This window comes from Geotrypetes seraphini, chromosome 6, assembly GCF_902459505.1.
Source record: "Geotrypetes seraphini chromosome 6, aGeoSer1.1, whole genome shotgun sequence".
NCBI classification, from domain to species: domain Eukaryota; kingdom Metazoa; phylum Chordata; class Amphibia; order Gymnophiona; family Dermophiidae; genus Geotrypetes; species Geotrypetes seraphini.
In genome coordinates this window covers 170,327,905-170,352,487 of record NC_047089.1, presented here as the reverse complement: position 1 = coordinate 170,352,487, position 24,583 = coordinate 170,327,905, and the positions used below count along the sequence as shown (strand labels likewise).

Below are 24,583 nucleotides of genomic sequence, written 5' to 3'. Positions count from 1 at the left end.
CCAGGAAGCTGCTTGAAAGGAACGAAGTCTGGAGTTGGCAGTAGAGAAGGGTACCGCTACGAGCAGCTGATTCGAGGAACGGTGTTCTCTGGGAGGTGTATGAGAGAAGAGAGGTAGCTTTCACTTGTGCGTGCACTACCCATGTTATAAAAAATAGATTTTAGTTAACACTGAGGAGGATCTTGGGCAGAGAATAGGTGTGTTCTGAGCTAATTGGTTAATGCAGCTACATTGCTGCGTGCTAACCAGTTAGCGTGTGGTTTGTGCAAAATAGGTGTTGTAAGAGCTTACGCAGTAATGGCCATACAGTAATGGAAAAATTAGTGCATGGCAATCATTGCATAAATAGAGAAATCAGTCATTTCCTGGCAGCACTAAAGAGGACTTAGCACATGGGAAGGACCCTTGCTGGGTAAAAGAGTCCTTATATGTCTTCATAACAAACTCAAATTAGCACTGGTTCTGAAAACATCATTACCTTGGCCCCTAAAATAAGTTAAATAGAATGCACTTGTGTCCAATCACTGTAGTTGGGCTGATCTGATATTCTTGATTGAAGAATCACATAATTATGTTGAATGAAGCAAATACAAAGCAGAAGACTAAACATGTGAAACATGGAGATGCTGAAAGAACATAGGACATGTCCAATTAGGCTTTGTCCTTCATTGGCCTGCAACTGTGGTGTGGTTTAATATTAAGAGAAGTGTAGAGAGTGCTCTTTCAAAAGTAAAGATTCCAGACTTTAAAAAAAAAACACTAACTTTGTTCAGATGGGGGATTGCGTCAACGAATTGTCTGGATGCGAACATCTGGAAAATGTAGGCAAGCAGTGGCCAAAATTGAAAGGAGATATTGTAAGGGCAACAAACCATTTTGTAAGGAAAGTTAATATAAGTAAGAGGAAAAGAAGGCCACTTTGGTTCTCAAAAGTAGTAGCTGAGGAGGTAAGGAGAAAGAGGTTAGCTTTCATAAACCAGCCTCCGTGTGTGCGGATTGCTGGACTTGATGGACCGAAGGTCTGATCCGGAGATGGCAGTTCTTATGTAAGACAGGCAAAAATATCTGGAAAAGTTAAGAGAAGCTGGTTGAGTAGTCAGGGAAGAAAAGTAAAAATACAAGAAAAAATAGCTGACATGGTAAAACGGGGTGGGGGGAGGGGAGACTTTTTTTAGATATGGTATATTAGTAATAGGAAGAAGTACAAAAGTGGCATTGTAAGACTCAAAGGTGAAGGGGAGAAATATGAAGAAGCTGATAAAGATAAGGCTGAATTGCTTAAGAAATATTTCTGCTCTGTGTTCACAGCTGAAGCTCCAGTTGCGGGACTGCAGAAGACAAATGCAAATAGGGATGGGGGTGTGGTAGACCCTGATTGATTTTCAGAGGACTGTGTTTGTGAGGAGCTAGCTAAACTAAAGGTGGCCAAAGCAATGGGGCTGGATGGTGTACATCTGAGGGTACTGAAGGAACGTGGGGAAGTTCTGGCAGCTCCGCTGGTTGACCTTTTCAATGCTTCTCTAGAGTCAGGAGTGGTACCAGAGGATTGGAGAAGTGAGGATGTGGTCCTTCTCCATAAAAGTGGAAGTAAGGAAGAAGTCAGGAACTACAGGCTGGTAAGTCTGACTTCTGTGGTAAGTAAATGAATGGAAACACTTTTAAAACAGAGAATAGTGACATTTCTGGAATGCAGTTGATTACAGGACCTGAAGCAACATGGATTCACTAGAGGCCGGTCTTTTCAGACAAATCTGATCAATTTCTTTGACTGGGTGACCAGAAAATTGGATAGAGGGAGTGCACTAGATGTGGTGTATTTAGATTTTAGCAAGGCCTTTGACAGTGTTCTACATAGGCATATAATTGTCTTTGGTATGGTTCCCAAAGTGACGGGCTGCTCAGGAACTGGTTAAGTGGAATGTGACAGAGGGTAGTGGTCAATGGAGACTGCTCTGAGGAAAGGGATGTTGCCAGTGATGTGCCTCAAGGTTTTGTTCTTGGGCCTGTTCTTTTTAACATTATTGTAAGCGATATTGCTGAAGGGCTGCCAGGTATGATTTCCCTCTTTGCGGATGATACGAAAATCTGCAATAGAGTAGACACCCTTGATGGTGTGAAGAACATGAGGAAGGACCTAGTAAAGCTTGAAGAAAGGTCTGAAATTTGGCAGATAAGATTTAATGCTAAGAAATCCCAATGGAACGGTACAGTTTAGAGGGTGAAGAACTTTCATGCACAAAAAAAGGAGTGGGAATTGGGTGTGATAGTAGGTGATGATCTTAAGATGGCCAAACAGGTTGAAAAGGTGAAAGCTAGAAGGATGCTAGGGTGCAAATGGCGAGTACGAAAAAGGAGGTATTGATGTCCCTATATAAGACTCTGGTTAGACCTCATTTAGAATATTGTGTACAATTCTGGAGACCACAACTTCAAAAAGATAAACAGGATGGAGTCTAGAGGAAAGCTATTAAATGGTCTATGGTCTTCATCATAAGACATATGGATACAGACTTAAAGATCTCAATATATATACTTTGGAGGAAAGGTTGGAAAGGGAAGATATGATAGAGAGGTTTAAATACCTAGGTGGCATAAATGCACATGAGGTGAGTCTCTTTCATTTGAAAGGAAGCTCCAGAATGAGAGTGAATAGAATGAGGTTAAGAGGTGATAGGCTCAGGAGTAATCTAAAAAAATACGTTTTTACAGAAAAGATGCTAGTCTCCCGGTAGAGGTAGTGGAGACCAAGACTGTAGGCTCCTTTTACAAAGCCACGCTAGGGCCTTAAATCGTGGAATAGCGTGCGCTAAATTGCCACGCACGCTAGCCACTACTGCCTCCTTTTGAGCAGGTGGTAGATTTTCAGCTAGCGTGGTGCATGCGTTAAAAACTCTAGTGCACCTTTGTAAAAGGAATCCTGTATCTGAATTCAACAAAGCATGGGTCAAGCACTTGCGATCTTTTAGGGAGAGGAGGAAATAGCGGAACCTGCGGATGGGCAGACTGGATAAGCCATTTGACCTTTATCTGTCATTATGTTTCTAAGTTTAATGCTGGATCTCAGAAAATTATAGGATATTTGATTTTAGGGAAACGATAAAGGTTTGAGGGTTTTTTATTTTTTATTTTTTTAGAAAAAGCTTCTTCTTCATGTTTTGTGTTTATAACAGCTTAGTTATCAAAGGGTATAATTTTGCTTTATTTTTCTTGTGTCTGATTTTATTACAAATATTATTAAATCGTAAAACTAGGAGTAAATGATAAAGTAACAAAAATGTGCACAATTAAATAGCATATAATAAAAATGACAAATGGCAGCAGAGTATAAATGATGCATTATAATAGGCAGCATGGAAAGCACATTCATATAACATAGATATGATATCCACAATGTCAGCAGAATACAAATGAAATACCTCAACAGGTATACATTAGAATATTTATATAACATATGAAGGATAAACACCATCCAGTCTATATTCAGTCTGCAACAATCAGAGTTTTTTTAAACACTTATCTCCTTGGGCAGAATTAACCCTGGATATTCAAAGTCAGGCCATGGCTAAGCTCCAGCATTGAATATCCAGGGCTCTAAAGCTTATATGGGACCTGGCTAAATATGAATTGAGACATACATAAGGTTCTGCAGAGCATGCATATAAGGGGGATGCCTGTTTACTCTTGCCCATTGTGGCTCTTTTCATAAAATAGACATCATGACCTCTAGCGGCAGCCTTGTGGTAATAGCAAGTACTGCAAGACTGCTGCTGGAGGTTGTGGCAGCTATTTTTGTGAAACGATCCATGACAGGCAGGAGGAGTGGGCACTGTTCAAGTTTATTATTTATTTGATATACCACTTATCATTACGTCTAGGCGGTTTACAATAAATTTAATACAAGCATAACTGATAAAACAGGGGATTAAAAGGTAACATTATTACTGGGACACACAGACAATTTTCTAACTCTCGCTCTCATTCTGATAAATTTCACCCAACACCTCCTACATTGGAAGCTGCTGCAGCTACATTTGGAGGATGCAGGATTTTTCCCCTCATCGCATGACATATGGGGTGATCAATTCAGAATCAACCACAGATTCTTCCAGGGGCTGATCAATGCGGTATTTGTTCTGATGCTGCAGACATTGCTGGGTTTTCTTCCCACTGCACTGGGGGATGGGGAGCTCCAAGTGATGGGCAGGCAGTGGTTCTGTGAAGAAGTATGGGTGCAACAAGGCCTCTGTGGCCTGGATCCTCTGTTTGGATGGGTACACTAGGAAGCGCTTGAGCAGGTCCAGGGCTGGAGGAGATGCATCTGGTATAATATGTTCCAGTGGTATGGGTGGGTTCTCCTTGAAGGAGATCTTGTTGTAATCAGGGAGTTCTGTGATTTCCGACCAGATCTTCTCATTGGGGGTGACCAGGATCCGCAGTACACAGCACAGTTGTTCAATATCATTCTCTCCAGGGAAGAGGGGTGAATTATTGAGTAGCTCCCCAAAGATGCTACCACCGCCCAAAGGTCCACACCTTCATCATACTTCCGAGTACCATAAAGAAGCTCAGGGGCTCGTACCATTTAGTGGTCACCTGATGGCTATACAGACGGTCGCCTTCATTGGAGAACACTCCCGCCCAGAGGGCCCCACTAGGCCACCAGGAATCTACAAGGTAGTTATGGCAGGACCTATGGTAGGTGGGAGGGGGTGGGTGGTAAGTAGGTAGTAAGTCGTGGTTGGTCCTTCAAGATGTCAAGGGTAGGTAAGCCTTATATCACTAATGGGAAATTAACAGAACATCAGCCAATATTCAGACTGGTGACAGTTAGCTTGGCAGCTAAATTTAGGACAAAACCTTTTACTTCTAACTGGTTAAGTACTGATTCCATCCAGACTGTGCCCAAGCACCACCCTTGGATTATCCCAGCACTAACTAAACAGTGCAGGGGTGATTACAGCTGATAGCGGCACTATTTGACTAAGTGCCACTGAATACCCGCAGTTAAGCAGGAACAAGTGTTTTAACCTGATGCTCCAGCCCTTAGTTCTCTGCTCTGCTATAAATCATACCAATGTCTAAAATATGAAGCATATCAACTGGGCATATAGCAATAGAGAGGTCAATATTCAGAAGCTCCTGCCCACTTAAACCATACTGAGTGGGCTGTTCACTGCTGAATCTCGGCTCTGGCTACCCTGGCAAAATCTGGGGCACCAGCAATATATAGTGCTGGTCTGTCCTGATTGGGTAGAGCTTTGGTGGAGTTATGTGCCTAGCTAATCTTAGGGCTCCTTTTACTAAGCTGCGATAGCATTTTTAGCGCACGCTAAACCTGCGCTACGCGGCTAGAACTAACGCCAGCTCAATGCTGGCGATAGCATCTAATGCGCGCGACAATTAAAGCGCACACTAAGTTGCCACGCCCACTAGACGCTAATGCCAGCATTGAGCTGGCGTTAGTTCTAGCCTGCGTAGCGCAGGTTTAGCGTGCGCCAAAAACGCTATCGCAGCTTAAATGTTGAAAATTGCTCTAGTGCCCCTTTTACACTCTCCTACTTTTTAAACACAGTTTACTATATAGGTCTTTGATGTATTTAAATAGATTAATTATTATGCTATGATATCAATCTCATGAGGAAATTGACTTAGAAATCACATTTGACCGTGTAATTTCTAGCATTGAAAATTAAATTACTCTGTGTTGGTACAGTCTAATTCGGCATCCTCTGCACAGGCTTGTTGTTTCTGGAAACAGATAATTGTATTTAGTCCTCAGATTCGTTTTCTACCCCCTCCCCCCCCACCCCATTTCTGTACTTTGCAGCTAAGTAAACTGATATGTGCTGTATCACTTACGGTGTAATAAACCATAAAAACATTTCTTTTAAATAAATATTCACTGATGTGATGTGGTGTGAAAACCCCGACTGAAGGAACAGGACTTGCAAGCATTCTCCTTTGTTCCATAGACTGTGCTCTCTCTCTCTCTCATTCTTCATCCCTCTTCTTCACCTCCCCCTGTCCTGTGACAGCACAATATCTTTCCCCCCTTCCAGTCCGTAAAGTGCAGCGATTCCTGGTCAGAGCACAGAGCAAAAGAGTAGTGGGGAAGACGACAAAAACTAAAGACTTGTCCGCAGACGAGAGGGCAATTTCGGGAGCTGCGTGTAAGCCTCGAGCAGCAGCGGGGGTGATTTATTGCGAGTGCCTCCAATCTCTGCTCTCTCTCCTCCCACCCCTCCTTCCCCACCGTCTGCTGAGCTCTACTGTGTAATGTGCTCCCACTGCTGCCGCTCGTTACCTGCACAGGGCCTGTGTTCTCTCTGCCACAGTCAGTTTTCAGCATCCCCCGGTGGGAAAATCTCAGCGGAAGGTGACCGAGGCAAGCCAGAAAGAAGCACTCTCTAGGCAACATGGAAAGAAGGTGGCCAAATCAGATCCAGAAGAGAGCCCGATCCACAGCTGTGTGAGGACTTAGTATAGTACAAACCTATCTGGAGTGGGGAGTCCCCCCACCCTTGTTGGTCTTCTGGATGCTACACACAGATCTATGCTTCTCCTCATCAATGATTCCACCAGAGTTACAGAAGGGGGGTCTTTGTGTCCATTGCTTCCTGGAGTGATTGAAGAACAGAAAAGCGGCACGCATGGATGTGTTTAGCTTTGGGAAAATCGCAAAGCTCTCCGGGTAGGTCCAGTGTCTTTTGATTTTGTGAATGGGGGAGATATAGGACCAGTGGTGGTATGTCCCTGATAAGAGGCATGGGATCATACCATGCAGAAGGAAGACAGGCAAGCTACTATGAAGGGTTGCAAAAGAAAATTAAAAACAAAACAGATCAATGAAAACTGTGAAGCAGAACAATTCAGAGCAAAGACTTCTCTGTAACTGCAGGGCTCTGGGTTTCTTAGACTAATTTATATCTAAGTGCAGCTGGTAAAGGCTTGCCTTCAAATGTATCGTAAAGGCGGGGAGGAGGCTGGAGAGGAGAGAGGAGAACGGAATGATATGGGTAATCACAATTTCAAATTGCTTAATTGAAAATGTCAAACCCCCTAGTGAGCAAAGGTCAGCTTAGGTAGGTTAAAAGAGATGCCGCCTGAGTTTCAAACGTGGCTTAAATATCACAGCAGTCGGAGGCAACTGTTAAGCAAATGTATGCTACATGGCTCATGTCTTGGTAAAGAAACTTATATGGAAATTGTAAAATTGACACCGGGTAAGAACATAAGAGCTACTTAACTAGATACTTCCAAAGATCCATCTAGCACAAAGCATCCTGTAGAATGCAGACAGCACATAAAGGAAGCTGATACAATAGAGGTTGTGTATTTCATTTACTGGCTTCTCTTTCCAGTTCTCAACAGCCAAGTTTTAGGAACCTATGAAACCCAGATGACTTTCTTGGCTTTAATTTTAGAATAGGTTTGGAGGGTAAGTGGATGCCTATTTTTAGCCTTCTTTCATAATGTCACTTTTGTGTTTATATATAAAATACAAGGGGTAAATCAGCAGAAATTGCAGCTAGATTGAAGCCATGTTTAGGGGCAGGTGCAAAGCTTAGTGTTTGTTAATGTGCATCTTATAATGCATGTACTTTGCAATTCCACCCATGTTCTTCCCAGATTAAGCCCTTACAACATGCCTACATGTGCATCACATAAAACTGTATGCTGATTTGTTAGTCTGTGTGTGCTTTCTTTTTTTTTTAATAAATCTTTATTGATTTTTAAACTTTGACAGTGCAATACAATTACTTGAACATAAATATTTCATAAAACGCACTATTAAATATACAATTTATACATAAAACAATCATTTTCTCCCCCCCCCCCCCCCGTCTGTGTGTGCTTTTAAGCATGATCCCCTGGAATAAGTTCATAAAAGCCTTTTTTTACACACATAAAAGAGGATTTTTACAAGTGAAAAAAAAAGTTTATAAAATTATAAACCATATTGGCTTCCTTTTTGTAAATGTTTCAACAAGCTAACTGCACTATGGGGTCCTTTTACTAAGGCGCGTTAGCCGATTTAGCATGCGCTAAACGCTAATGCGTCCATAGACTATGAAGGACGTGTTAGCATTTAACGTGCTAAATCGGCTAGCATGCCTTGGTAAAAGGACACCTATATGAACAATTCTGCCCTTAAAAAAAAAAAAAAGTAGAATTATTTTTAAATTTTGTTTTAGTGGAGACATTTATAATAATTTTTTATTAAGGTCATGTATTAACGTTCCCATTACCACAAAGCACCTGCTGACGGATTATGTGGGAGAACGTAATGCCTTCTATTTAGGAGGCTCTAAGGCAGGGATGTCAAAGTCCCTCCTCGAGGGCCGCAATCTAGTCGGATTTTCAGGATTTCCCCAATGAATATACATGAGATCTATTAGCATGCAATGAAAGCAGTGCATGCAAATAGATCTCATGCATATTCATTGGGGAAATCCTGAAAACCCGACTGGATTGCGGCCGTCGAGGAGGGACTTTGCACCCTTGCTCTAAGGGCTGGATTCTATATAGGATGCCTACATTAAGAATCTGTGCGCAACTTTTTTTAATTGGCATGGTTACTGATCGCTCCAATTTTCAACCAATCCCCCCCCCCCAAAAAAAAAATTACCAATTTGTTCCATGCAGAACTTTTAGGATACCTAAGTGAAGGTGTTCTTCAATGTGTAATGATGCCTACCAGAAAAGCAGGCATGGTTAGAGGCAGAGAATAGGCGTGGTTGACTTAGGCGTCACGAGTTTTCCTAGTTAGACGTCAGTAAATTTGGTCAAGTAAAACTTGGCCCAATGTACCAGCCCCTACCTAAGTATGCCTAGGTGCCGCTAGGCGGGATTCTATAAAGAAGGCGTAGCCAGTGTTCCCGCTAAGCTGCGCTGGCGTGCGCTGGCGCACAAAATATTACATCGCAGCGCACAAGTTTCACGTCACAGCGCACACTCGAGCGGAGGTGAGAGGAAGCGGCGGCGGTCTGCCCTGATGCAGCAGCGGCGGCTCCTTTCATGATCCCCGTAAATTACGGGGATGCCGCCGCTGCTGCATCTTAGGCGATCAGGGCAGACCGCCGCCGCTTCCTCTCACCTCCGCTCGAGTGTGCGCTGTGACGTGAAACTTGTGCGCTGCGATGTAATATTTTGTGCGCCAGCGCACGCCAGAGCAGCTTAGCGGGAACACTGGGCGTAGCGGTGCCTACAATGTAGCATTTATGGTACCTGATCCTAAGGATTCCCTCATTAAGGGCCTCGTTCACAAAGCCACAAGAGTGATTCCTAGTGCAGCAAATGCGATGCAGCCCATAAAACTGAATGGGCGTTGTTGCATTTGCCACGTCGGGAATCACTACCATAGTTTTGTAAAAGGGGCCCTGCATGCTCATTAGCCAGCTAGCATGTGGTAAGTTTAACGCTAACCGGATAACATTTCCACATTCATTCTGCCCCCCCTGCCATGCCCCTGAAAGAGAAATTCTGAGAAATTCATTCATGCATCATTTATTTTGCATAAGCATTCTGCGGTAGTTTGACTGTTAATGTGGTTGTACGTTTACCCCCTTAGATTCTATATATGGCGCCCAAAATTGGGTGCTGATATGTGTGCGCCGATCCAAGATGTGTGCATTGGCTAATGAGCCATTTAGTGCCACTAATTGGGTGCTAATTGGTACCAATTTGGATTTGCATCTTGCTATGTGCTATTCTACAACAATCTGCGACCAAATCCCATAGCAAGAAACCAGTTGTTTTCAGCACCAATTTTTGAGCACCATATACTGATCTAGTCCTAAGTGCCAATATACCTGCCTTTGTATCGGGCGATGGTGTGCCTGCCTCTGGAGTACTGCGTCCGATATTGGTCACCGTACCTTAAGAAGGATATGGCGATACTAGGGAGGATTCAGAAGAGAGCAACGCAATTGATAAAAGGGATGGAAAACCTTTCATACGCTGAAAGATTGGAGAAACTGGGGCTCTTTTCCCTAGAGGGGACATGATAGATACTGTCACCCAGTCGGGCCCGCGAGGACACTGCGGCGTCCACCGATGGGTGGCAGCACAACCCTGGCGTGGCTCCCAATGAGGGAAGACCCTACATAATAGTTCAGTTCACTGGCGTGTTCACTAAATCAACAATAGATACACTGCATATGATCAACAGTTTTAATTCAAAAAAACAAAACAACAAAGCAGACTTTCTGTCTTAGCACAAAAAAAAAAAAAATATCCAAAAGACAATACTTCTGCCCAGGTTCTTGGAAGCTCTTTCTGTCTTAGCACAAAAAAAAAATATCCAAAAGACAATACTTCTGCCCAGGTTCTTGGAAGCTCACCCAGGTAAGTATTATAAAGTTCTTAGTTCATTATATTACAAGGATTTCTGGACTTTAACTTCACTCAGTCCCAGTTTTCACCAGGTCCTTAGGTATGAAGCAATCCAAACAAAAACTCCAGTACTATGCAGCACTCCGGTCCTGGTGTTGCAGGAACAGGATTGCCAGGTTCACTCTTACAAAAAGCTTTTCACAAGCACCCACAAAATAACCCAGCCCGAGGTCTTCAGTGAACTCAACCCCAATCCTGTTAGTCCTCAGACTTGCTCCAGTACTCACACCAGCCACACACCAGCTTCTCCCAAAGCTCTCAGCCAGCTGGTGTGGAGCAGCTCAATTAGTGTAAAGCACCAGTTCAGTACTTCCAGCCCACTGCTTCCAGCCCAATTCTGTGCAACAAAAAAAACAGTTTTCAAACACATTCTTTGCCAGGTCCTGGTCATTCAAAATAGTCCCAACAAAAATTCCAAAAGCAAAAGAATAATTCATGAGCAGGAAACTGCCACACTCACATCCATGGGTTCCAGGGAATCCACTTCAGGTATTGCAAACTCTGTTATTTCCATTTGCTCCTCTGGAACCTCTTGCTCTGCTGGGCTCTGTGTTACAGGACTTTCCCAGTCCATAGGTTCTGGCTTGGGCGCCTGCCTTTGCCTGGACAGGAGGAACCTTTCTGCCAGCCCTTCCTGAGCTGCCCCTCTCAGACTCTTGGAGAGCTGTTTTAAGGGAGAAGAGCCACTCCCAGTCCTACCTGGCTGAAGTACTGCTTTGGAGGCTCTTTGGCTCCCTCTCAGTTCAGGGGTAAAATTACACTCTGGGAGCTGGTTATATTTCCTCAGGGAGCTTGTTTTCCTGACCGGCTTTGGCTCGGGAAAGGGAACTAGGTTTGCATCACCTTCATTCTCCTCAGAATAGGCAGCCCTGTCTTGATTCCTGGTTACAGGAGTCGGCTTAACCCCTATCCTATGCTTGACAGGGTCATCCTTGGGAATGAGAATGTCACAATACTTACAAGATCATGAAGGGCATAGAGAAAGTGGAGAGGGGCAGATTCTTCAAACTTTCGAAAACTACAAGAACGAGAGGCCATACAGAAAAATTAAGAGGGGACAGATTCAGAACCAATGCTAGGAAGTTCTTCTTCACCCAAAGGGTGGTGGACACCTGGAATGCGCTTCCAGAGGGTGTGATAGGACGGTATTGGGGTTCAAGAAGGGATTGGATGATTTTCTGAAGGAAAAGGGGATTGAAGGGTATAGATAGAGAACTACTATACAGATCCTGGACCTGATGGGCCACCGTGTGAGCGGACTGCTGGGCACGATGGACCTCTGGTCTGACCCAGCAGAGGCACTGCTTATGTTTTTATGTTACATTAGTAAAGGGCCCATGCGTGTGAAGAATACTTCCAGGAGTATATTCAGTCTGAATGGTCAATGTTTTAAAAAAAATGCAGGCACCATGGGCTTTCCACCATAATTGCGGCTATGTAAAAACTTAGGTGCCTGATATGTAGGCAAGGCTTTTAAAGGCCTACATGTCAGGTACCTAAGTTTTTGGAGAATTGCGCTTAGCAGCACCTAACTCATGCTCCACCCATAGAGACGCGCACTAAGGCATTAGGCACCGCTAAATGCATTGCAATCGATGCCTATCTTGTATAGAATCAGGTGCCTATCGCCCAATTAAATTTTTTTTAACCAATTATTGAGGCTGTTAAGCACATTTTGCCAATTAACCCCCTCCCCTCCCCTTTTATGAAGCCACTTATGAAGTTTAAAAAAAAAAATCTCAGGGCGTGACGGTAAAAGCTCCAACGCTTATAGGAATTCTGTGAGCATTGGAGCTTTTACCACCATGGCCAACCGCAAAAAACCCTAATGCGGCTTCATAAAATGGGGGGGAGGCGTATGGTAAGTGCCATTTATAGAATCAGCGTCTTAGTATTTAACACGGTGTAGTATAAAGGCTCCTAATTGTCAGGTAACATAACCCAAACAATTCAGGACCATATTTATTTACTCTTCTTCATTTGGGGGGAGATATTTAGGTTGAAAATATGAAATTACTTGTTCCATAGTCACTCACACCAGTAGGTTAAACCAGGGTACTGCTGTGTGTATGGATTCACTTTAAATGAAGCGAGGCATGACAACATTTCCGATGTTGCCTCAGATCATTTTTATCCTGAAATGACAGGAAACATTCTGAAATTGTCTTTTCCCTGTGCCATTAATAGTGCATATTATTGTTTAATAGATGCCTATTGAAGTGCTAAGTAGGAACCTATTAAAGAACAGTGGTCCTATAAGGGGCTATTTTAGAAGTCCTCTTCATGATTTTCACATGACAGTACCAGCATTTGTAAATGTATAGCACATATATTTATAAAAACTGCTCTCAGAAAGCTATTTCAAGGGGTGTGGTTTGGGCGGGGCTATAGCAGGCCAACAACCTACACCTGTGTTCTCCATATTACAAAGGGTATACACATATACATGTTTAGGGAACAGGTTCCACGTCAGCTTTTACTTCTGCTCAACTGCATGCAAAGGTTTTAAGAGTACTCATTTGGCTGAACCTTTACATGATGGACTGAAAGATTCATTCTCCTTAATCCCATATAATTTGTGTCTTAGGGTTACCAGATTTTCCTTTAGGAAAATCCAGACCCATGGCCACGCCCACTGGACCACCCAGTTCTGCCTCTTTCCCGCCCTGCTCCGCCCCCAACCCCACCCCCAGACAGCATTCATGCATGCATGGACATGACACAATGATGTCACGCACACGCATGCGTGCGTGCATGACATCACCACGTTGCGTCCACATATGCGTGGATGCCCCTTCCAGATGCAATTGTGTTGGGAAACTTTTCAAAACCAGGACAAAGGGCTGGGTTTTGAAAAGCCGCCCGGACCCCCAGACGTGTCTGCTTCTGAATGAAATCACATTAAAATTGTGTCCTCAGCACTTACTTCTCAGCACTTTCACATGTAGGTTTGCAATATGGAACAACTACGTATACTGTAAAGTGTTGGCATTTAGATGCTTATTTTAGAAACTTAATTGGAGATCTGAATGTCTGAAAACTGGTATTTAGACATCCGGATCCCGATTTTACAAAGTTAGGAAATGGGTGTTTGCTGTTTAAAACGTATGTCCATATGGCAAAAGGCATGTTTTAGGTGAGACTAAGGAAATTGCAAAAGATGAATACTCCAGTTGTAGAGGAGGAAGGAATGTCCATGTCCAGATAGAAGGGCATCTGTATTTAGACCTGATACTTGGCAAGTTCAGGTTAGAGAAAGGTGCTCTGATTGAGCAGTTCTCCACGGAATGGAATACAGGAAGTCACAGTAAAATATTTTCCTGTCCCTGGAATGCTCACAATAAAAGAAAAAGAAGAAGAAATTAAAACTGAACCTGCAACTTCTGATTCTCTTCCCTTTTCTCAGCAGGCTGCTCTAACCACTAGGCTGCTCCTCCACATGGGCATCATTGTAGCTATTATGTAATACGGATGTTCTTCTGCTGCCTCTCAGATGTCTATTCCCCTTGTTTGCCCCATTTGTAGTTTGGACATTTTGGTTTGTAAAATAGATGTTTATGCTGGACATAGCAAGCACTTGAGCTTCCATTTCTAATCTAATCTAATCTAATCTAATCTTTGGTTTATATACCAGGTCATCTCCGAATGGAGCTCGATTCGGTTTACAAAAATCAAAAGACCAGATTTTACAAAGAGATAAGAAAAAGGAGAATACCATATTTTTCGCTCCATAAGATGCACTTTTTTCCCCCAAAATGTGGGTAGAAATAAGGGTGCGTCTTATGGAGCGAATACAACAACCCTCCCGATATAAAATGCCTGCCCCGCTTGACAGGATTGGGTTACCGCCGTTGTCCACTGCAGTGCTCCAAGTGCTGCTCGGCTCCACTTTCGCTTTTGCTACTCTGCTCCGCCTCCCCCCCCCCCCCCGGCTGCTCTGGCACTGGTGAACTGCAGCAGCCACCCGAGACTGAGCTGTGTCCCCGCCGATCTCCCTTTGCAAGGGGGGAAGAAAAACTTTTGTTTCCTGTGTCCGAGTGCTGCTCGGCTTGTTTTCGCTGGTTGGCTCCGCTTTTGCTGCTCAGCTCCGCCTCCCCCTGGCTGCTCTGGCACCGAGCTGTTGGTGAACTTCAGCCACCTGGGACAAAGCCGCATCTCCACCAATCTCCCTGGCTAGGCAGCGTCCATGTATGTGCTGCAAAAACCTTATTTTGTTTCCCTGTCACTACAGTAAGTTGCAAGGGGGGAAAAAAACTTTTGGTGCCTCTCCCCCCCCCCCCCCCAGTTACTTGAATGATGCTCCATGCTGTATTTTGCTTTACTTTGACAGCATGCATATTGTTTATTAACTTTTGCTTTTGACCACATTAGTTTTGATTTGTAGAGTGAGTGAGTTTGTGTTGCTGGGAGTGGTAAATGTGCTCTTGTTCTTTTTCTGGTCTGTGATCGGTGCTCCCACAGAAATATGTAACTTAAGATTATCGGTCACTTCCCTTTTGCATTAAGACAAAGTGAAAGGATTTGGTGAATGGGGACAGAAGAGATGTTGCTTTAAAGAGCACAAGTGATCTGTCTGAGATACAGTAGGTTTTTACATTTTTCAGTACATCTTAATACTTAAGTACCCTGTACTCTAAATTATGCAAAGTTTTTTAGAAGAAAGTTAGAACAGGTTTTAAACACCTGCTCTGCTAAATATTTTGGATTAAAAAATAAATAAATAAATAAATATATATATATAATGAATGTGGGACATTATCCAACAGTTTTACAATACTGAGTTCTATTTAGGGGGGGGCTGCCTGCCTGCCCTGTCCCAGCCTACCACTAGACCACCAGAGGCAAGGACAGGGTGCAGAGCCTTGCAAGGAGTGTGGGGTTGGGTGCAGAGCCTGGCAGGGAGAATTTGGTTCAGAATGTTTTTTTTCTTGTTTTCCTCCTCTAAATCTAGGGTGCGTCTTATGGTCAGGTGCGTCTTATGGCGCAAAAAATACAGTAAGTAATTGAAATTTAATCTAGCTTAGCACAAAATGGGCTCATCAATGCTTAACAGTTACTAAAACCTCTGGGCAGGCCATTTACATATTGTGTAAATAACAAAGTTTTCAGAGTCTTCTGATACAATTGAAAATAACCTATTCTAATAGAACAAGGAATTCCATTCCAGATCTCCGTTAACCTAAAAATAAAAGATTGGCAAAGTTTCCCAGCCAATTTGATTCCCTTAAAAGAAGGGAATGAGAGTTTATACTTCTGAGTAGTCCTCGAATAATATAACCTTTGAACATTCCAGTGTAACGGAATCAGGGATTTGAATATTTCATAGATAAGTTTAAACGCAATGGACACACATTTAAATTGGATCCTAAAATAGATGGGGAGTCATTGAAGTTTTCTCAACAAGGAAGAGACATGATAAAACTTTTTGCTGCAGCATTTTGTATCAACTGACGGTGCTGTAGACTGCCCTGCTTAAGGCCCAGATAAACGGAATAGCAGTAGTCCAACTGTGCACGTACAATGGACTGCTCCAGCACTGAAAAATGTTCCTGGTGAAATAGTGTCCTGACATTTTCAACATGCACAAACTAAAAAAGCACTTTTTTACTGGAGAGTTTATCCGTTCATGAAATGTAAGTGAAGAGTCCAAAATAATACCTAGAACTCTAGTTCTACAATCCATCAGAAATTGGTGTTCACATGTGACATACAGACCTGGGCATCCATATTCAGAGCTGAATCTCCTTTCTAAAATGCAAAAGTTGCAAAAGTACCACTTCCATGTGTAATTCCATCTGGAAGCTGCCTGGTCTGTCTTAGAAAAAGTAGGTCCTTTTCTAATATACCATTGGAACTGAACAAGTTATGATCTGGACAACTCAATTCTGATCTCCATGTTCTATGTGCTGAAACTGAATTTAAACTCCCCCTGTGACCCCCCCCAAACCAATCTACAACACATTAATCTAAACAAAATGATTTATTTTGCCCCAGACAGGATGCACACCAAATAGAAACAAAGTGTGGGTAGCACTGCTCCCTCATAAAGGTAAGTAGTCCTTCAATACAGCTGCCAAAATTGTCAGAATGCTCCCAAACAGCAGCAAAACAAAAATACCAAAAGAAGCAAGCAAATAAAACAGCACAAAATAAAGTTCTTGGCTTGCTCTCAGCATTAACTTAGTCCCAGTTGCACGCTCTGGAATTTGAGCACGCAGGTTACAGAATACCGACTAGGGGTGGTTAGATGCATAATTGCCAAATTACTGACAAGTATTGCCAGTAATTGTTTGGTAAGGCCAATTAGAAGCTCATTAGCTAATTAAGGAAGTCTTTTACTAAAGATTAGCGCAAGTTATCTGCAGTAGGGCCCATAGGAATAAAATGGGTCCTGTGGCTAATAACATTCACTAATCTTTAACAAAAGATCCCACAAGTTACATATGTAAAGGATCCTATTCAGTGTTCCCTCTAAGCGGGCGGGTGTTGTGAGCAAACTTTTTTCACCGTGAGCCAAAAATATCGGGCGCCAGCAAGTTATGAGCCAACTCGCCTGATTCTCCTCTCGCCGCCCTGCCATCTGCCGTACGCCTCTTCCGATCGTGTGCTGTGACGAGAAACGTGTGCGCTGCGATGTAATATTTTGTGCGCCAGCGCACGCCAGCGCAGCTTAGCGGGAACACTGGTTCAAATGGTTTTATTTATTTCCCCAAATTTATTTTTGTTATACGCATTGAAAATATTTGATATTGCGTTTAAATCAAAATCTCAATAAACTTGAAACGAGTGCCCGTGAGATTGTGGGAGGGTTAAATACTCAAAACTTAGAAGTTTTTGCTACGCCAGCTTTCTGGTATCTTTACATACAGTGGCGTACCTAGCATATGTAACATCCGGGGCCCATCATTTTTTGGCACCCCCCCCCATCTGTAAGAAAAACATGATTTTTAGTAACAAACCACACGTCACACATGAGTACCTAGGAAAAGGCAGCATCTTACATATTGCAGTGAGCAGTACATCAATACACCCATTGTAAAACTAAACAAGCCAGACCAGCACAGATCAATCCTACACCGTCAATCCTAACAGAAAACCATGTCTTTCGAACACACAGAACACAGAAAACACCTTCGCCTAGTAAGGAATATGTAATCACAAACTAACCCCTCCCTCTTTTACAAAACTGTAGTGTGGATTTTAGCTACGGAGGTAACAGCTCTGATGCTCATAAAATTCTGAGCATCAGAGCTGCTACCACCAAGGCTGGTGCTAAAAACGCTTCACAGTTTTGTAAAAGGGGGGATAAAATAAAAATACATAGACAAAGGTTAAATTGAACCAGCAAGAAGCTGGACTCTGCATACAATGCTTCACAGAAACAGTAACACATGTCTCCTAAAGCAATAAATAAATAGAAATTTTTTTCTACCTTTGTCTTCTGTGGTTTCTCCTTTCCTCATCTTCTTGTAACTCTCTTCCTTCCATCCACTGTCTGCCGTCTCTCTTCCCCTATATGGCATCTTCTCTCCTTCTATGCCCCTTCCAGAAACTGTATGCCTCCCCCTTCCATCTCTCCTTTCACCCCATTGGTCTGGCATCTCTCTCCTCGCCTTCCCTCTCCCACACCTCTCCTCATAGTCTGGTATCTCCCCTTCCCTGATTCTCTGGCATCTCTCTCCTTTCCTTTTCTTCCATCTTTCGCTCCCCCTCCATGCTCTCACATCTCCCCCTTCCTTTTCCCTTAGACTGGCATACCTTCCTCCTACGCTCCAAGCCCTGGCATCTCCTTTAATTCCCTCCCTCATCTTCCTTCTCCCTCCAGCTGGGTACCGCAACACTCTTCCCTGCAGCTCTGCACTTCCCCACAATTGCCATGCTTCGGTTCCTCTTCTTCCTTCCTTCCTCCCCCCCCCCCCCCCGCGGGACCCTGCGGCACCATCAACTCTTACTCCCTCTAATGTCGGCCCTGCAGCTCCAGACTTCCTCGCACCTTCTCCCCTCCCCCTTTGGATCGCTATTATTTTAAATGTTATAGCCGCGGAGCTGTATCCATCAGTGGAGATGTCTAACCTCGGCCTGCCCCGGAACTCTTACTGCAGCAGACGCCCGTCTAGGCAGGAACAGGAAGTCACTGTTGCAGTAAGAGTTCCGGGGCAGGCCGAGGTTAGACATCTCCACTGATGGATACAGCTCCGCGGCTATAACATTTAAAATAATAGCGATCCAAAGGGGGAGGGGAGAAGGTGCGAGGAAGTCTGGAGCTGCAGGGCCGACATTAGAGGGAGTAAGAGTTGATGGTGCCGCAGGGTCCCGCGGGGGGGGGGGGGGGAGGAAGGAAGGAAGAAGAGGAACCGAAGCATGGCAATTGTGGGGAAGTGCAATCCCCCCAATGCGTCCCCTTACCTTACCGACGCGTGTGTGCGCTGTGAAGAGAAACTTTGCGCTGCGATGTAATATTTTGTGCGCGAGCGCAGGCCAACGCAGCTTAGCGGGAACACTGATCCTATTCTATAAATTGTGTGCACGACTTTGCATGCCAGTTGCAACATTGAACACGCAGCTTAATAGAATTAGGTGGTTTGTGTGGACTAATGTGCATATCTATTTGATAGAGAATTAAATGGTGACAAAATTTATCACCGTTCCCGTGGGAAACTATCTCCATGTCATTCTATAAGGAGAGAGGGAAGAATCAGAGTATGAATGGGCACAGCCACTGACCTTCAAGCGTTGCATTGAAGAATGCTGGTGCAGAAGGACTGAGGTTGAGAAAGACAGTCTCTAGTATCTAGAGCAGATATTGTGATGTCATAATGCCTCATTCCACCAATGCCTAAGAGCAACCTCATCAGTGATATCACAAAGGGTTCATTATCCAATACTTGTCTCACATAAGAATCAGAGTATGAATGGGCACAGCCACTGACCCTCAAGCCTTGCATTGAAGAATGCCGGTGTAGAAGGACTGAGGTTGAGATAGACACTAAAGAATAACAGGTGATTGTTTCCCGCGGTTATCCGCGGGGGACAGGAATGGTGTTGAATTTTGTCACCGTGTCAATAGTGTGTGAGTCCTCTGATATTTCTGTAAATCATTCAATACATTTTTAAGGATTAATATTCTGTGTTTCATTTAATGACACTTTTATATGACACAAAATGATGTAGATTGATGTCCAACAAAGTATGGCAGAATGAGAGTTAAATGCGGTGCAAGAAAATAAATGTAGTTTATGGTTAGAGAGGTGTGGTCATTTATAATTGAAATTCAATGTGTTGGATAGAACTTTTTGAAAGATGAATGCTGCCCCCTCTGGTGGGAAAAGACACTGGACCTTTTTACTGTTCAAATAGTTTTATTGATTTTAGAGATAAAAATACAATGTAATTACCAACAATATTTTTTATGTAACTTTTGCATTGAAAAATTTTATAGATCTTATTCAAATCATCTTTTCAGCTTTTTTTGTTACTGTTGTAAAACTTTAAAGTTTGTTAAAGTTAATCCTAGAGAAACTGATGGGATCTGTGCAACCATAGGAGCATTCCAGCTCAAATTATATCAGTTTTCTGCAGGAAAAATATATTAACATCTATGGACTGTTAAATATAAAACAGTGCGTAGATGCTTGTGAGCTTCCCCGGGCAGCTTGGAATGCATAAATGGAGTTCATAGGTGCTCTGAATAGTCTTATTTCTTTAGCATGAACATATATATACATATACACACATATGTAGATAAATAGAGATATAGATATAGCTAGATATACTGTAGAGTTTTTGCTAATTCTACCTTTTATAATCGTTGCTATGCAGATTTTTCCCACTATGCCTTCAAGAGATCAAAGAATTTAAATGATTCAAGGTCTGTGTAAATTATTGAGCTTAATGCATTCAAAATAAATTTGTGAAAAGTGCAAGATTTCTAATTTACAGTGTAGCCTGAGGTTAGAACACAGAGCTTAAATCCTGGATGGAAATCTACTATTTCCGGGTTAATCGTGAATAAGGATTCGTAGCCTCCAGCCCCATAGTCACCAATCTCTAATGAATATACATGAAAGTGATTTTCATGTACACTGTTTCCATTGTATGCAGATTTTTCTGATCCACATTCATTGTGATATCTTGAAAACCTAAGCAAATTGCGTGCACAGGGAAAGAAGACTAATTTTCTACCCCAGTCATGAACATTTTACCCAGGGTCCTCCTCAGTAATTTATCCAGCACTCTGTTTTTCATAAGTTCCTGAGGAAGTCGGCATTTGTTGTATTATACAGAATAATACAACTATATCACTTTGGCTTAGGAGAGCTCTTCAGTTCATCAGTTCAGTGTCTATGAAGTCCCACAGTGTGATTGTCAGATTTATTTTGTTTTCAGCATTTATATATATATATATATATATATATATATATATATTTTATTTTAAAAATGTATGTACCATTTAAACCTAAACGGTTTACATATCGTTACATACATAATTCAATAAAACAAATAAAATCAAGCATTAACATATACTCATCAGAAAATAATACGAAGTGCCCAGCAAAAGAACAACCGCAAAGATCAGTTCCTAGAAAAATGCATTAACAAATAACTGCGTTTTTAATAGTTTTCTGAAATTACCCTTGTCATGACATTTTCGTAATTGACCGACAAGTGAATTCCACAATTTGACCCCCGGAACAGCAAAAGGCCATTTTACTGGTCTCAGCATATTTTAGATTAACATTTGTTTTTAATAACGCTGAGTTCTCAACGCAGAGACCTAGATGGTAAATAATTTGACATCTTACTTTTAAACAATTCAGGTATGGTTCCATACAAGAATTGATGGCAAATCATTATTGCTTTATATTGAGATCTAAAAACAACAGGCAGCCAGTGCATTTTAAACCATGGACTCTACAACTTAAGATAGAAAAAACAAACCCCCACCTTAGGAAAACATACCATCTATATCTGCTTTGTTGTGGCACACAAAATATTTGCTTTTTATGATCATTTTTGAAGTACTGTTCAAGTAGAGAACCTCAAGCTTTCTTTTCCAGCATTAAAGCAATATTTATTCACTTAGTTTCAAGTTTATTATATTTTGATATACCGCCTATTAAATTCTAAGCAGTTTACATAAACATTTTTTTTACAAAAGTATAAATATAAGGGAAATTTACACGGGCTATTAAAAGCAATTGAAAGACAACACTGGACACAAAAGGGAAGACGGTAAATGGATATATCATATTAAAATAAAAGGATGTGGGAAAGGAACAAACCAAGAGGGTGGGATAAAATGAGAGAAGAAAAAGAAGCATGTGGAAATTAATTCTAGGGTGGATGTCTTGTTTAGATTTCAAAAGCATCTTTGAATAGGAAGGCTTTAAGACCTGATTTAAACTTTGAGACACAATATTCTTGTCTGAGGTTGATGGGGCGGGAATTCTACAATGCAGGTGGTATCATATTATTTAGCGCATGGAGGGTATTGCAGGGTGGATTGAAGCAAACTCGAGGTAGTATATGGTGTCAAAAATCTATTAATGAATGTTGGAGAATGGTCGGATTGTACCTTGAGAATAAGAAATAATATTTTAAATGTAATCCGGTGTGCTACTGGTAGCCAGTGGATATCTTTTAAGAGAGGTGTAACATGATCATATTTTTTGGCTCTGTAGATTATTTTAATTGCCGTACTCTGTATGATTTGGGTTTTTTTTTAAATCTTTATTGACATTTCAAACTTTATAATGTATACAACTGAAAAATCAGAAAAAAACTGTATGAAAATACATTGTAATCATCACAATTATTACATTAAACAATTTTTATCCCCTTCTTATCCTAATTGTAAACAATAAAATTATATATTATATTATCAATATAATAAAAAAAGAATTAATTTTACTCTTCCAAATAAATATTCCACCCCACACCCTCCCTGGATGTGTAAAGGATTGTGTCAAATTTAATTGGGATTGATCTGATACAGATTGGAGCTTTCAAAGATTCGTTATTTCTTGTTGGAAATAAGAGGGCTTTGGTCTTATCAATGTTTAGGGAGAGCATGTTTTCTGTTAGCCAATCACTGATTATATCAAGTTTTTGGTTGATTTCATGAATCTCGCTGGTGTTCTGAGTTTAGATCAGGCGAAGAAGTTGGATATCGTCTGCATACGTGAAGACAGTAAAACCAATTGACTGAGCTATTGTCAAAAGTGGAGCCAGGAAAAGATTGAACAGCATCGACGATAGTACAGAACCCTGAGGCACACCAAAATTCTAAGCATATGGACCGGATGCTGAGTCAGGAAGATTAATCTGATAAATAGGTTCTGAGAAATACAATTTGAACCAATCCAGGGCTGTGCCTGAGATTCACAATAATTGAAGTCACTATCCTTTAGAGATCTCTTCCCCTGTATCTTGTGCCTTTCTATTTGGGTAGGATGTACTATATATTTAATTGTTCTCTTTTCATCTTCCTACATAAAGTCTTTTTGGTGTTTTTTTTTTTAAATACCTGCAGGAGAGCATGTAGACTTTCTAACATACCAAGGGCAGGGCGGTGGGAGCATTCCATCCCAGGTACAGGCAGTTGGAGGGTGCGTGGAGTGATTGTGGGGCTGCAGTTTGCATGTGAGCAGCTGTTGCCTCTGCTGGACCCCACCTCTGCTAATGTCAATTTCCTGTTCTGGGGACTGTGGCCCTGTGACTGCTTCATGCACCCTCCAACTACCTTGAAGAGGGAGGTGCTGTGACCAGAGGAGGGGGTGCTTCATCTCAGGTGGCCACCGAGCAAGGTATGCCATGTGGGCCTGCTGGCTATGTGCAGTGGGAGCATCCGTTTTACGGGTATAAATGTGAAAACATCTATGGCTGAAATTTGGCAACCTGCATGTGTAAGTTGCCAAATTTGTTATACCACCTTTATGCCAAAGCAACCAAAACAGTGAAATACAGGCATACATGTGCATAGGAGCCAGCTCTCTGGGTGTTAGTGGGCACACACAATGTTGAATATGCTCCTTCATTGTGTTCAGGAAGGGGTAATTTGTATTGTGTTTGACTCCCAATTATTCTGAAATGTTGACGCCTATGTATACATGTATATCAGCCATTTTGTCAGAACAAAAAACTTGTGGAGAAGGCGATGTGCAAGATGCAGGGTTTATTAAAATCACAATAAAATAATCCACATAAAAATATCTAGGACCCAAACCATAGGGAGCTATGGGCCCAACATGGTCCGTGTTTCGACGATGCTGTCTTCATCAGGGGTCCCTAAAGGTCCTGATATGGAAAAACGTGGATTAAGAGCTAGAAACAAACTGATATGTAACTCCGCGCTAGTGAGGAGTTCTCAAAGGCGGGAGAAAAAGCCATTTTATCAACCTACATGCGTGACTGCTGCTAATTGGACACAGAGGCTACAATTATTTATTTTTAATTTGGAGGGGAAATATAAACAATGAGGGATTAAGGAGGATACCTCCCTTAAGGCTCCTTTTACGCAGCTGTAGCAATTCCCAGTGCAACAAGTGGAAGAAAGCCCATAGGAATTGAATGGACTTAGTCACATTTGCTGTACAGGAATCACTACTGCAGCTTTGTAAAAGGAGCCTTTAATTTCTCCTTTAAAGGCTGGCAAAAATTAGCACATTTTGAAAACCTTACACATGTGAAGGAGCAGCTGTAAATCCTGACATACAAGTTTTCCCATATGCACATGCATTCCTTTTGTGAAATAGGGAATACAATGTCGGTTTTAGTCTTACCGAAGATCCATCCACATCATACCCAAACCACATTCCCATACTGTGGATTTGTACATATAAATATTGGTTTTCTAAAATCAGATTGTACACATGTATTCAGTACACACATATACTGTAAATGTCAGTATTGTCTAAGGCAGGGGTGTCCAACCTTTTGGCTTCCCTGGGCCGCACTGGCCGAAAAAAATTTTTCTGGGGGCCGCACAAATGCGCAAACGCTGCAGCAAGACAGAGGAGGGAGCTGGCAAGATGGTAAACACCCGAGGACAGCAGAGGAAAACACTGCATCGCCCTCGACCTGGTCTAAGGGCTCCTTTTACTAAGCCGTGCTAGCAGTTTTAACGCACGCACCGGATTAGTGTGCGCTATAGCACACGCTAGCGGAAAATCTACCGCCTGCTCAAAAG

The 24,583-nt window shown here is 42.2% G+C and overlaps 2 protein-coding genes across 2 annotated transcripts in view; one reads left to right on the top strand and one right to left on the bottom strand.

The window, feature by feature from the left end:
* Positions 1–4,055: 4,055 nt before the first annotated feature.
* LOC117362923 (cyclin-dependent kinase 20-like) lies at positions 4,056–6,349 on the bottom strand. The gene is made up of 3 exons (XM_033950014.1): positions 6,240–6,349; positions 4,580–4,744; positions 4,056–4,509 (listed from the first exon to the last, which is right to left on the bottom strand). The coding sequence occupies exons 1-3, from the start codon at positions 6,347–6,349 to the stop codon at positions 4,056–4,058; spliced, it is 729 nt and encodes a 242-aa protein (XP_033805905.1).
* The window catches only part of FRMPD4 (FERM and PDZ domain containing 4), a 726,784-nt gene continuing 708,338 nt past the window's right edge, over positions 6,138–24,583 (top strand). Inside the window, exon 1 of the mRNA XM_033948887.1 lies at positions 6,138–6,691. Coding sequence (XP_033804778.1) covers positions 6,651–6,691 — 41 coding nt within the window. The 5' untranslated portion in view covers positions 6,138–6,650. The remainder of the gene's footprint in view (positions 6,692–24,583) is intronic.

Bases quoted from the DNA above. Each gene is read 5' to 3' on its own strand.
- LOC117362923 (XM_033950014.1), bottom strand. From the start codon at position 6,349: ATGCTGAAAACTGACTGTGGCAGAGAGAACACAGGCCCTGTGCAGGTA. The intron at 4,745-6,239 runs GTGGGAGGAGAG...GACATCTTGAAG, and splicing joins CAGACGGTGGGGAAGGAGGG to GACCAACCACGACTTACTAC. The intron at 4,510-4,579 runs GTACGAGCCCCT...GGGCGGTGGTAG, and splicing joins CATCAGGTGACCACTAAATG to CATCTTTGGGGAGCTACTCA.